This window comes from Staurois parvus, unplaced genomic scaffold (genome assembly GCF_062004578.1).
Source record: "Staurois parvus isolate SC_StPar_1 unplaced genomic scaffold, SC_StPar_1.0 ptg001192l, whole genome shotgun sequence".
Taxonomy (NCBI): Eukaryota; Metazoa; Chordata; class Amphibia; order Anura; family Ranidae; genus Staurois; species Staurois parvus.
In genome coordinates this window covers 4882825-4896651 of record NW_028318988.1, presented here as the reverse complement: position 1 = coordinate 4896651, position 13827 = coordinate 4882825, and the positions used below count along the sequence as shown (strand labels likewise).

The 13827-nt window shown below is 43.5% G+C and overlaps 1 protein-coding gene across 1 annotated transcript in view; it reads right to left on the bottom strand.

Annotated features, from left to right (window-relative positions):
* Nucleotides 1-13827, bottom strand: part of CHRDL2 (chordin like 2) — a 157480-nt gene that overhangs the window by 23985 nt on the left and 119668 nt on the right. Inside the window, exons 7-9 of the mRNA XM_089659844.1 lie at nucleotides 11822-11990; nucleotides 9265-9459; nucleotides 1485-1667 (exon numbers count right to left, since the gene is read on the bottom strand). Coding sequence (XP_089515970.1) covers nucleotides 1485-1667; nucleotides 9265-9459; nucleotides 11822-11990 — 547 coding nt within the window. The remainder of the gene's footprint in view (nucleotides 1-1484; nucleotides 1668-9264; nucleotides 9460-11821; nucleotides 11991-13827) is intronic.

Sequence of the window (13827 nt, the reverse complement as noted above, 5' to 3'; positions counted from 1 at the left end):
TGGTGATTTGTTAGGGGGGTATATAAAGAGTACATTTGCCCCTATCTTCATAAAGGGCCGGTCATGGAGCGAAATGTCGCTATCAAGGACAGGAGCTACTATGTTTTGCATCACCCTCTTTTTATAAAATAAAATGAAAGTTTTTAAAGAAAGACCTGAGTGCGAATGTTGGATCCTGTGATTTTCCAAAGAAGGTTTCATAGTCTTTGCATCAGGAACTGTTCAAGGTTTCCGGTCCAGATCTAAAAGTAGTTAGAAACCTACCACTAGGCCTAACTACAGCTACAGTCTTTTTTGCTTTGTTTTGGATCTAGTAGGTAAGAATGAACCTTTCTCTTCTGTTTTATTACAGTCTGAAACCCCATTGGTGAAATGTTCCTTTGCATCCTGTTCATAACAGCTTTACACAGAATGGGAAAGGAGGTGGTTGCTACTGGGACAAGAAGACATAGACACCATTGTCAGAAGTCCCTGCACTTCGTAATTCTGGTTAACATGTTCTTATGTTTTTGTCTGTGTTGCCATGGGATAGATTAGACAGAAGGCAATAAAAACCCAAAAGAGGATCCCCACTCTATCCAAGACACAATAAGCTGTTTGCCTGGATTTAAAATAAAACCTTCCTCCCAATAAAACCAATGTACCATGGAAATGACATAATCAAATGAAAAATCTTGCCTATAGTGTTTTCTCTAAACCTAACAAATGGAAAAAAGTACTGTTTAACTGAAATTGTGCAATTGGTTTTTGAAGACTCCTTTGTCTAGTTCCCTGACATTGAACCTGTGGCTCAAAGTTTGCATGCAGCACATTGAAACCAGACGTCAGCATTGGGAGCATTGACTTGTAAAAAGACTGTAATAGCAATGATCTGTGGCAGTAACATGTGCCCAGTCTTTTATGACATTTCCAGTTTCCAACCACACCTGTAGCATGCCTATAAACTCTCACCATCTCCTGCAGTATGGCTACACCTTCTATAGCACTTCATATACTGTGTGGCCCCTTGGACATGTTAGAGGCTGCAGTTGAGGCCTACTTATACCTCGTAAGTTGACCACCACTGCTCTAGATAATGGAAGTGAAGATACCAACCTTGTGATGGTCAGTATTCAGGCAGGTAGACAAAGCAACTAGGACTTTTTTTTTATTGAAGACTAGTTTATAGGTCCAAAGACAACTTGGCCCGACTACAGCCGTTGATATTCACATGACCCATCTGTTCCATCAAGGAGACAGCTGTGGGTTGACCACAGTATGAATTCATGCTCTACATGAGGGACTTTGGAATTTCCACTGCTGTTGGCACTTTCCTACCGCACAGATGGGTTACCTTTCCTTGCCCGTGACCTTTCAAAAACAAATATACTGTACACAAGAAGCATGGCTGAACAGATGTTCCCTGCCCATTAGTTCAAATAGTGACCCTTTGATTAAAAAGTCTTTAAGCAGGGTTTACATATAGCTTTCTATCATAGGCTCACCTTTCACCATTTTCCAGACGTAGATCTCTACATCTTCAGACGCTTCCTTCTCGATGGCAATTTTGCGCAGATTTTCCTTCTGTTTTGCAGTGGTGGGTGACATGTACATATAGACTAGGATCTTATTGGGGTTCTTCACACATCTGGTGGTGGTGACCTCCTCGGTGGGCTTCACTTTGTCATCTGTGAGCAAAAAAAGTTAACTTCAAATGCTCTAATATTCAACAAATGAAGGACAAACACAGGGACACAAGAATGAAGAGAAAATGTTTATAGATGCTGTTTATGCAGAACTGTCTAACTGTTGGTATTACCCTGCATAGTTTTGTAACATCAGCAACAACTGAGACCGAAATATTTATACCAACCTCAAAGTCGTTTATGAACAAGTTATACAGAATTGGTCCCAGTACAGCAGCTTGGGGCACCCAGCTCACAACTACAGATCATACAGAAGATACGCAATTTAGCACCACCCTTTGGACGCATTCCTGAAACCAGTTTTCTGTTCAGGTATATACATGATCATCTATGCCAATTTGTACATTAAGAGTTTATGGGGAGCTGTATCAAATGGTTTGGTGAAATCTAGATACACTACATCCATAGTCCTTCCTCTGTCCAGATTACAGCTTACTTCCTCATAGAATGGTAATAGGTTAGTCTGGTAAGAACGATCCTTCATAATTGAATGCTGGTTACTACAAATGATACTATTCTTATCAGCAAATTCTTGTTATATATAGCCCCTTATCCTTTCCAATAGTTTACATACTATTGAAGCTAGGCTGACTGGCCTGTAGTTTCCTGGTAGTATCTCGGCCCTATTTGATTAATGGTACCATATTAACTTTTCGCCAATCAGCTGGTACCATTCTGGTCAGTAAGCTCTCTTTAAAGATTAGGAATAATGGTCTAGTAATGACAGAGCTAAGTTCTTTAAGAACTCTTGGATGTACAGTGCCTTGAAAAAGTATTCATAGCCCTTGAAATTTTCCACATTTTGTCATGTACAACCAAAAATGTAAATGTATTTTATTGGGATGTTATGTGATAGACCAACACAAAGTGGCACATAATTGTGAAGTGGAAGGTAAATGACAAATGGTTTTCAAAATTTTTTTTACAAATAAATATTTGAAATCTGAATGAATACTTTTTCAAGGCACTGTAAGCCACCTGGCCCTGGTGATATTTTCCCATTACGTTTTTCAAGTCTTGGCTTCTGTTAGTCACAAGGGTACAATTCTTGCTGTGTTGCTAACAATAATGTCTTGTCTATTATACCCCTCCTTTTACATAGTAAAAACTGAGGAGAAGAATGTATTTAACACAGTTGCCTTCTCCCTGTCATTGGAGACAACTTCCCCGATTATCATTTATAAAGCCAATCTGTTCTGATTTTGCCTTTTTGCTATTAACATATTTTTTTAAAATTAGGATTCTTTTTACTCTCCTATGTGTCTCTCGTGGGCTGTTTTCGCTGCCCTGGCTGTGCTCTTATATTTCTTTTTGGATTCTTTGTAGTGTTGGAATGCTGATGATGTCCCCTCAGACTTATACTTTTCAAAGTACAGTTTTCTCTTTTTAATGTGTCTTTACGCTCAAATTTAGCCACCCAGGTTTAACCATGGTTCTTTTATATCTGTTGTCCATTGGAATACACTGGCTAATGTCATTAATTCCATGCAACATAAATTGCACTCAAATGATAGATGAATGATAACAGGCACATCAGGTAGTTTTGGATCTGGTAACAAGTCACTGTGTGGATAAACCCTCTGATCTCTACATTCAGGACCGGCTGCAGGTGGAGAGGGGATAGGAACCGGAGCTGGGGCTGAGATGGACCGCAGGTGGAACGCATCACTGTGCTGGGAGTGTCCGCATCACCGGAAGTGATGCAACAATGTTTCGGAGCATGCACACCATCATGGGGGAGTGCTCCTTTGTCAAGCTTGGACACGCCCAGCACAGCACTGAATTCCACCTGTGTAGGAGTTATAACAAACATTTTTTATGATAGGGTTTGAAGGTATAGCCCTCCAAAGATCTCCAATGTAAGGGGTATTCTTCCCAATGGCCACCAATAAAGGGACATTCTTCCCACTACCCACCAATGTAAGGGGCATTCTTCTCACCAGCCTCTGATATAAGGAGTATTCCTCCCACCGAGCACCAATGTAAGGGGTATTCTTCCCACTGACCTCCAATGTAAAGGGTAATCTTCCCACTGACCTCCAATGTAAAGGGTATTCTTCCCAATGGCCACCAATGTAAGGGGCATTCTTCCCAATGGCCACTAATGTAAGGGACATTCTTCCCACTGCCCACCAATGTAAGGGGCATTCTTCTCACCAGCCTCTGATATAAGGAGTATTCCTTTCAACGACCACCAATGTAGGAGGCATTCTTCCCACTGACCTCCAATGTAAAGGGTATTCTTCCCACTGACCACCAATGTAAGGGACATTCTTCCCACTGAGCACCAATGTAAGAGGCATTCTTCCCACTGACCTCCAATGTAAAGGGTATTCTTCCCAATGGCCACCAATGTAAGGGGTATTCTTCCCACTGACCACCAATGTAAGGGACATTCTTCCCACTGAGCACCAATGTAAGAGGCATTCTTCCCACTGACCTCCAATGTAAAGGGTATTCTTCCCAATGGCCACCAATGTAAGGGGCATTCTTCTCACTGATCACCAATGTAAGGGACACGCTTCCCACTTTGCCACCAATGTAAGGGGCATTCTTCCCAAGTATTCTTTTATTAAAAGTCTTGCAATCAATAAACATAAAATCAATATACAGAATATACATAAATATATACATATTTACATAAAAACGAAAATAAATATAGCAAAATCTGCTGTCAGACAAAAGTAAAACTCTCATAAATGAACATGTCAGTACTGGGGGAAATAAATCTTACTAAGGCTCACATCACTACACCAGACATCAAACCTGAGAGGTCAAGAAACAACCCCGCCCCATTATGGATGCAGACCTTCTTCAAAAAGAAGATTTTAACCAACAAAAACTAAGGGAGGGAAAAGAATAGCATAAGAAAAGAGCCCCTCCCCCGGAGATGGACAGTTCACCAAAGGCAGGTCTGATATTCCTCCACACCCTTATCCAGACCACCCGAGACTCCCTGCCCTTCTCAAGACCCCGAATCTTCCCAACCTCACCCAGAATATCATGCACCACCACCTCAATAGGGAGGACTTTCTTCTGCAGGGTAATCTGACACGTAAAGTAACGAACAACTATACTAACTAGAAAAAAAACAAAGAAAAGAAAACTATCGGGCTAACCATTCCTAGGCTACCCTCCCGCCTGGACAGGTAAGTTACATTGCGTTTGATCAGGTTCATTTTCCCATAACAGTTGAAAAATACAGCTGTAGACCCTTGCATAGAGAGATACCGGCAAGATATAGATGAAGCTGACATATAAAAAGATCGGGATCAGGTAAGTATTGATCAAGTCAACCCTCTCCCTCAAGGAAAGCCTCTATATCTTCCAGCTTGCTACTTTGGCATTGGCCTCTACCAACCTGCTTTCCCATTTTTGATGACTATAGTCTCCAGGATCAGATTTGTTGCCCAACACTTTAAGTTCCTGCTGGGGCTCCGGGAAGGCATTCGGAAATTCAAAGCTTTCACCCTCCTCACCCATCCAGAAAACCTCACTCTTTTTATGGTTTACTTTAGAGCCAGAAGCCTCCATGTACTGCTCTAATCACAGAGATCACCTCCTGCACCTCCTCAGTCCCAGAGATAATAACAGACACATCATCAGCATAGGCCACGACCTTCCAAGGAGGCGCACCAGCAATGCACAGAGGCATCCTGCACAATGATGTACCCACTAGCCTTCTTAGAGGGGGTCGATTGCAAAAGCAATAGCAGGGGGCTCAAAGGACCTCCCTGGTGCACACCAGAGCCAACTTCAAAAGGCCGTCCAACCCAACCATTAACAAGTGGGAAGCTCTCAGCCCCTCTATATAATGTCTTCAGCCAATCTATAAACCTACCCTGCAGGCCGTATCTATCAAGTAGCAACCACAGATATTCATGATTCACTCGATCAAAATCTTTTGTCTGATTCAATGCCAGCAATTACTTTCTCCATCCAGCAGCCCTGCATCGCTCCAAAGCTTCACGGACAGCCAAAACTGCTGAAAAGGTACTTGTACTTTGGACAGAACAGTGCTGATGGCTTGACAACAAATCGCCTGGTGCTGACGACAAGCGCCAAAAGAGAATCTTTGCCAAGATCTTTCTATCAACATTGAGAAGACTGATGGGCCGCCAGTTCTCAATCATTGAGGGGTCTTTATCTTTTGACAGAAGAATCACAGCGGATTGCCTCATGGAGGGAGGGAGCTAACCCCCTTCTAGACAACTGTTAAAAACCTCTGCTAAAAAGGGAGCCAGAATGGACTTGAAACACTTGTAAAATTCAGCTGTCAATAAATCTGGCGATTTTTTGGTAGCCAGCATGTCTATAGCACAAACTACCTCATCCGCTAAAATTGGCTCTGTCAAATTCATCAAAAGCAATGCACCATTTCCCAATCCTGGAGTAGGATCCAGAAAGCTTTCCATGCTGTCCTGGCTAAGGTCCTTTCTTCCCAGGAGGTCTGCATAATATGACCTAAAGACCTCCAGGATCCCTGATCTGGACTTCACCAGGGAACCCATACTGTCTTTCAGGCCAATGACCGTCTTAAATTCTATACCTTGCTTGCAGTTCTGGTAAGGATCAGGCCAGTGATATTTCCCATAATCCCTCTCCAGAACCAAATAGGCATGCTGGTCATATTCACATTTACTTAGAAGAAGCTTCACTTCAGAGATCTCCCCTGGATCTTTTCCATATGAGACCAGACGATCAACCTTCCTCTGCAAGTGCTGGTAGGCAGTATACATATCAAACTGCTTACTCTTACTTATGGCGTTGAAAAGACCAATCGCCCTTTTTTTTTTACAAGCTCCCTCCACTTTGATTCACTGCTGCAAAAGTCCAGAACAGAAACCTGTGCCTGAAAAAAATCCTCAAAGGATTGTCTTACCTCTTCATCTTCCAGGAGAGCCAAATTCAGTTTCCAAATACCCGTTCCCCTGGGTGGAGTGTCCAAGGCATTCAGAGTCACAGACAGCATACAGTGGTCAGAGAACTTCACTACCTTCAACTCAGGAGTCGAGAAAGTAGAGTTCTCCTTTAAAAAAATTGTATCTATCCTGCTCTATTCCCTCTCAGAAATGTGAAACCTGCGCTGTCAGGGTAGTGCTTAATGTGCACATCTACCAGGCCTGCCTGTCTAATCATATGTCCGATAAAAACCATAACCCAGCCTGTCTATGGAGCCTCTCCTGACTTCAGGCCTAATTGTGGTGTTAAAGTCACCTCCAAAGACAACCTGCTGGGATGTAAATAGGAAGGGCTTGATCTTTGTGAGGTGGCATTTCCTGTCCCATTTTGACTGAGGTCCATAGATATTGATCAGGCACAGGTCCTGCCCCCTAACAGAGATGTCTAAGACCAGCATCTCACCATCTCTACCTCAATTATCCACCGGCACATTACCATAACAGATTTAAAAAGCACCGCAACTCCGCTGCAAGGTTCATCCGCAAGAGAACAAAGGAGGGACCACATCTCCATTCCCTTTTTGATAGACATCGGCCAATGTACTGATCCCGGTCTCTTGCAAAAATAAAATCTCAGCATCAAACTCACTGAGCAAAACTAAGGCCATATCACGAGCTCTTGCAGATTTAATGCTGGCGACATTGATGGTCGCCAACTTTAACGGAGCGAGGACTGCCATCAGGATGATTGGGGTAGTCGTTTCTTAACCTCTACCACACTCTGATCACCCGAAACAGTTCTTATCACCCGAATCAGTTATTCCCCATTGTTGGCCTCAGTGACAGGAATTATTCCCCATTGTTGGTCTCAGTGACAGGAATTATTCCCCATTGTTGGTCTCAGTGACAGGAATTATTCCCCATTGTTGGTCTCTGTGACATCAATTATTCCCCATTGTTGGTCTCAGTGACAGGAATTATTCCCCATTGTTGGTCTCAGTGACAGGAATTATTCCCCATTGTTGGTCTCAGTGACAGGAATTATTCCCCATTGTTGGTCTCAGTGACAGGAATTATTCCCCATTGTTGGTCTCAGTGACAGGAATTATTCCCCATTGTTGGTCTCAGTGACATCAATTATTCCCCATTGTTGGTCTCAGTGACATCAATTATTCCCCATTGTTGGTCTCAGTGACAGGAATTATTCCCCATTGTTGGTCTCAGTGACAGGAATTATTCCCCATTGTTGGTCTCAGTGACAGGAATTATGCCCCATTGTTGGTCTCAGTGACAGGAATTATTCCTCATTGTTGGTATCAGTGACAGGAATTATTCCCCATTGTGGGTCTCAGTGACAGGAATTATTCCTCATTGTTGGTCTCAGTGACAGGAATTATTCCTCATTGTTGGTATCAGTGACAGGAATTATTCCCCATTGTTGGTCTCAGTGACAGGAGTTATTCCTCATTGTTGGTCTCAGTGACAGGAATTATTCCTCATTGTTGGTATCAGTGACAGGAATTATTCCCCATTGTTGGTCTCAGTGACAGGAATTATTCCCCATTGTTGGTCTCAGTGACAGGAATTATTCCCCATTGTTGGTCTCAGTGACAGGAATTATTCCCCATTGTTGGTCTCAGTGACAGGAATTATTCCCCATTGTTGGTCTCAGTGACATCAATTATTCCCCATTGTTGGTCTCAGTGACATCAATTATTCCCCATTGTTGGTCTCAGTGACAGGAATTATTCCCCATTGTTGGTCTCAGTGACAGGAATTATTCCCCATTGTTGGTCTCAGTGACAGGAATTATGCCCCATTGTTGGTCTCAGTGACAGGAATTATTCCTCATTGTTGGTATCAGTGACAGGAATTATTCCCCATTGTGGGTCTCAGTGACAGGAATTATTCCTCATTGTTGGTCTCAGTGACAGGAATTATTCCTCATTGTTGGTATCAGTGACAGGAATTATTCCCCATTGTTGGTCTCAGTGACAGGAGTTATTCCTCATTGTTGGTCTCAGTGACAGGAATTATTCCTCATTGTTGGTATCAGTGACAGGAATTATTCCCCATTGTTGGTCTCAGTGACAGGAATTATTCCCCATTGTGGGTCTCAGTGACAGGAATTATTCCTCATTGTTGGTATCAGTGACAGGAATTATTCCCCATTGTGGGTCTCAGTGACAGGAATTATTCCTCATTGTTGGTATCAGTGACAGGAATTATTCCCCATTGTTGGTCTCAGTGACAGGAATTATTCCTCATTGTTGGTATCAGTGACAGGAATTATTCCCCATTGTTGGTCTCAGTGACAGGAATTATTCCCCATTGTTGGTCTCAGTGACAGGAATGATTCCCCATTGTGGGTCTCAGTGACAGGAATTATTCCTCATTGTTGGTCTCAGTGACAGGAATTATTCCTCATTGTTGGTATCAGTGACAGGAATTATTCCCCATTGTTGGTCTCAGTGACAGGAATTATTCCCCATTGTGGGTCTCAGTGACAGGAATTATTCCTCATTGTTGGTCTCAGTGACAGCAATTATTCCCCATTGTTGGTCTTAGTGGGAGGAATAGAGCCACATATAGATAAGCAAAGGGCCACATCCGGCCCCTGGGCCGCAGTTTGGAGACCACTGCATTAAAGCCTCAGTTTTTACACAGATTAGACTCACCTTGGCAGACCTTGCAGCATTTGCCCTCCACCTTCTCCGGATAGTCACATGGATATTCCTCAGGACACGTGACCCTCTGACAGTCCTGACTGCCGTCCTTACAGGTGCATAGGATACAAGGAATAGCGCCGAAGTTTCGGAATACGGGGTGCCAGACCTCGCCGTGCGAATACGTCTTACCATTATAAATGCAGGCTGGAGGGAGAGATGAAATCCAAGTTATAATATTTATAAGGACCACTTTATCCGATCCAAGGTACAATGGAGAAGACAAAGACGTTCACGTAGAAAGAATAATGCCGTCCATAGACGGGTCGAAAATCGTCCGAAAAAAAAATTGGCCAATTTTCGCACTGTTAGTGGGTTAATTGGTTGGCCGATTTTCAGGTTTTTTGCACAGTTTTTAACAGTCATGTTGGAAAATTAGCGGCCGGTCAGCTGATTTTCCTGGCAATGATGGGCAAATCGGCCAATCGTTTTACTGAAAAAAATCTGCGCATGAGCAGTGACCTGCAAGGTTGCCAGCATTCTTTTTACTGTAAATGTACACACACGTATTATTATAGTTTCTGAAAAGAAGAAAGAAAGAAAAAGAAAGAAAGAAAGAAAGAAAGAAAGAAAGAAAGAAAGAAGAAACAAGAAGAAGAAGAAAGAAGAAGAAAGAAAGAAAGAAATAAAGAAAGAAAGAAAGAAAGAAAGAAGAAAGAGGAAAAGAAAGAAGAAAAAGAAAAGAAAGAAGAAAGAAAGAAGAAGAAGAAAGGAGAAAAGAGAAAAGAAAGAAGAAGAAAGAAGAAAGGAGAAAAGAAAGAAGAAGAAAGGAGAAGAAAGCAGAAGAAAGAAGAAGAAAAGAAAGAAGAAAGAAGAAGAAAGAAGAAAGGAGAAAAGAAAGGAGAAAGAAGAAAAGAAAGAAGAAAGAAGAAGAAGAAAGGAGAAGAAGAAAAGAAAGAAGAAAGAAGAAAATAAAGAAGAAAAGAAAGAAGAAAGAAGAAAAGAAAGGAGAACAAAGAAGAAAGGAGAAAAAAGAAAGAAGAAGGAAGAAGAAGAAAGAAAGAAGAAAGGAGAACAAAGAGAAAGAAGAAGAGAGAAGAAAGGAGAAAAGAAGGAAGAACAAAGAAGAAAGAAGAAGAAGAAAGAAGAAAGGAGAAGAAAGGAGAAAAGAAAGAAGAAAGAAGAAAGAAAGAAGAAGAAAGAAGTAGACAGAAGAAAAGAAAGAAGAAGAAAGAAGAAGAAAGGAAAACAAGGAGAAAGAAGAAAAGAAAGAAGAAGAAAGAAGAAGAAAGAAGAAAAGAAAGAAAGGAGAAAAGAAAAAGAAGAAAAGAAAGAAGAAAAGAAAGAAGAAAAGAAAAAGAAGAAAAGAAAAAGAAGAAAAGAAAGAAGAAAGAAGAAGAAAGAAGAAAGAAGAAGAAAGAAGAAAGGAAAGGAGAAGGAAGAAGAAGAAGAAGAAGAAAATAAAGAAGGAAGGAAGGAAAGGGGAAGGAAGAAGAAGAAGAAAAGAAAGAAGGAAGGAAGGAAAGGGGAAGGAAGAAGAAGAAGGTCTCAGTGAGAGGAATTAACGATAAACGACCCGTCTGTGGCCTGCATAAATTGATGACATTCCCACACTTGGAGGCACCCTCTAAAAAACGTTTCTGTAGATATGACAGGTCCTCGTTCACCCAGAATGTTATAGACGGGCCGACAAAGCAAACAATGCAATCTGAGCACAGCGAGGGAGAAATAGATTTCAAAAATGGTTCCCAACATAAAATCTACACACACTCTCATAATGGCCCCCATGAGATGGGTGAGGGTGTGGGGGGCCATCTATGGTACAAGTGGCCTTACAATCAGGCTTATATTTTGCTTTCCCTGGTTCCCTGCTATTGACAGTTTTATATAAAGCCTTAAAATACATACCTTATATCATCATCACTGGGTCTCTGAACTTCTCTATACAATGTAGACTGATCATGGATGATGGCCAACATCAATAAAGAGTGGAAAGTTTACTGCGAAACTAGGGTGCAAAAAGCAGTTGAGTCCCTATAGGCCCACCAACAAGTGCATGCAGTGTGCACTTTTCAGGGTGCTGTCTTCAGCCACCAGCGTTTCCATTGCCATGGTATCATTGAGTGTCTGAGCCCACACCAAAAAGAGCGGAGAAGTGGTTTCCCAGTGATCAGAAATAACAGCACTGACCACTAGCAAGCAGGCCTCTTATCAAAAAAGGATGCCTTTTTTGATCTTTGAGAAGAGAGCAGGAATGGTGGGAACCCCTCATAATGGGCACCACAAGTGTACAGACCCAGGAACTCAGCACAGGAATGGTGGGAGCTCCTCATAATGGGCACAGCAGGTGTACAGACCCGGGAACTCAGCCCAGGAATGGTGGGAACCCCTCATAATGGGCACAGCAGGTGTACAGACCCGGGAACTCAGCACAGGGATGGTGGGAACCCCTCATAATGGGCACAGCAGGTGTACAGGGATGGTGGGATTAGTTGGGTGGGCAGTTTAGCGGAACTAGTTTACGACACAAAAAAGCTGCAATGTGAACATCCTCACTGCTTTGTATCACCTTTCTTGTGCTTTTCTTTCATTAGTATTTTCACCGTTGTCCCGCCTCCTCCCTTCTGCTTGAAGCTTCGAGGGTTGAACCCTAGAGAAGAACTGACGATGGTGGACTCTGTGGCCCCCAGGGACTTCTTGCTGAGCAGCTCACTGAGGCATTGGTCCTGGGAGTGTCTCTGCAGGGCACAAAAAAGACATATAGACTATTAAAGGGAAACCCCACCTAGAGAGCGGAGCATATTAAAGGGGAACCCCACCTAGAGAGCGGAGCATATTAAAGGGGAACCCCACCTAGAGAGCAGAGCATATTAAAGGGGAACCCCACCTAGAGAGCGGAGCATATTAAAGGGGAACCCCACCTAGAGAGCGGATCATATTAAAGGGGAACCCCACCTAGAGAGCGGAGCAGACAGCAGAGGTAAAGGACGGTGCAAATCATATATATATATATATACAGTGCTCAGCCTAAATGAGTGCACCCAGGGGCGGACTGACCATTTGAGCACTCAGGCGCTGCCCGAGGACCCAAGGTCAGTAGGGGGCCCCATAAAATGCCCCTGGTACCTTTTTTATAGGCTTTTTTGGGTGTGCTTTGAGTGTGGGCAAGGACACAGGGGGCCCCATGATCCCCTATTGCCCAGGGGCCCCATGAGTTGTCAGTCCGCCCCTGAGTGCACTCCAACAGATTTGTCAGGAAACCTTTCCTTTCAGAGACAACATGTTCTATGGGACACTATACTACAAAATCCTCCCACAAATGCCGGCCATGGATTGCAAACAAGATTTGTCCATTTGCACACACAAAAGTATTTTTCCCAACAAATTCATTCCAGACCATGTTGCAAAAATGAACACACCCCCATGAAAGTTTGAGGCTCCGTTCACACCTACGCAGTTTGCTTTTTGTCCGTTTTGCAGTGTTTTTTACATTTTTTTCTACATGCATTTTAATATTTCAATGTTTTTTTATTAATTTTAAACAGTATACAACACAGGCAACAAAACACGCCCACCCAGGGCTATCAATGGCACATAAATTACAAGAACATTAATATACCGTATTTTTCGCTCCATAAGACGCACTTTTTTCCCCCAAAAAAAGGGGGGAAAGTGTCAGCGCGTCTTATAGAGTGAATATGGAGCAGCCGGTCCGGTATTTCTGCCGCCGACACCATGTCAGAGTATCGGGCCGGCCTCTCAGCTCTTGTCTGCAGCAGAACCTTACCTGTTCCTCGGTCCAGCACTGTGCAGTCTTCCCGGGCCGGCATCTGTGACAGCCGGGTGCCCACTGTACATGAGCAAGAAGCGCTGCGCTTTGTGAATAGTCCGGCGTCTTCTGGGACACAAGACAGGTCCCAGAAGACGCTGGGTGCCCACACTAAAGGGAGGAAAACTCCGCGGAAGTGGGAGCGGGTACATGTCAAATTCAGGTACCCGCTCCCCCTCCCTCCCCAAAGGTCCGCAGTCTCTGGTCATCTCCTCTACTGTGTCCGCAGTCTCTGGTCATCTCCTGCACTATGTCCGTAGTCTCTGGTCATCCCCTGTACTATGTCCGCAGTCTCTGGTCATCTCCTGTACTGTCTGCAGTCTCTGGTCATCTCCTGTACTGTGTCCGCAGTCTCTGGTCATCCCCTGTACTGTGTCTGCAGTCTCTGGTCATCTCCTGTACTGTGTCCGCAGTCTCTGGTCATCTCCTGTACTGTGTCTGCAGTCTCTGGTCATCTCCTGTACTGTGTCTGCAGTCTCTGGTCATCTCCTGTACTATGTCTGCAGTCTCTGGTCATCTCCTGTACTATGTCTGCAGTCTCTGGTCATCCCCTGTACTGTGTCCGCGGTCTCTGGTCATCTCCTGTACTGTGTCCGCAGTCTCTGGTCATCTCCTGTACTGTGTCTGCAGTCTCTGGTCATCTCCTGTACTGTGTCCGCAGTCTCTGGTCATCTCCTGTACTGTGTCCGCAGTCTCTGGTCATCTCCTGTACTGTGTCCGCAGTCTCTGGTCATCTCCTGTACTGT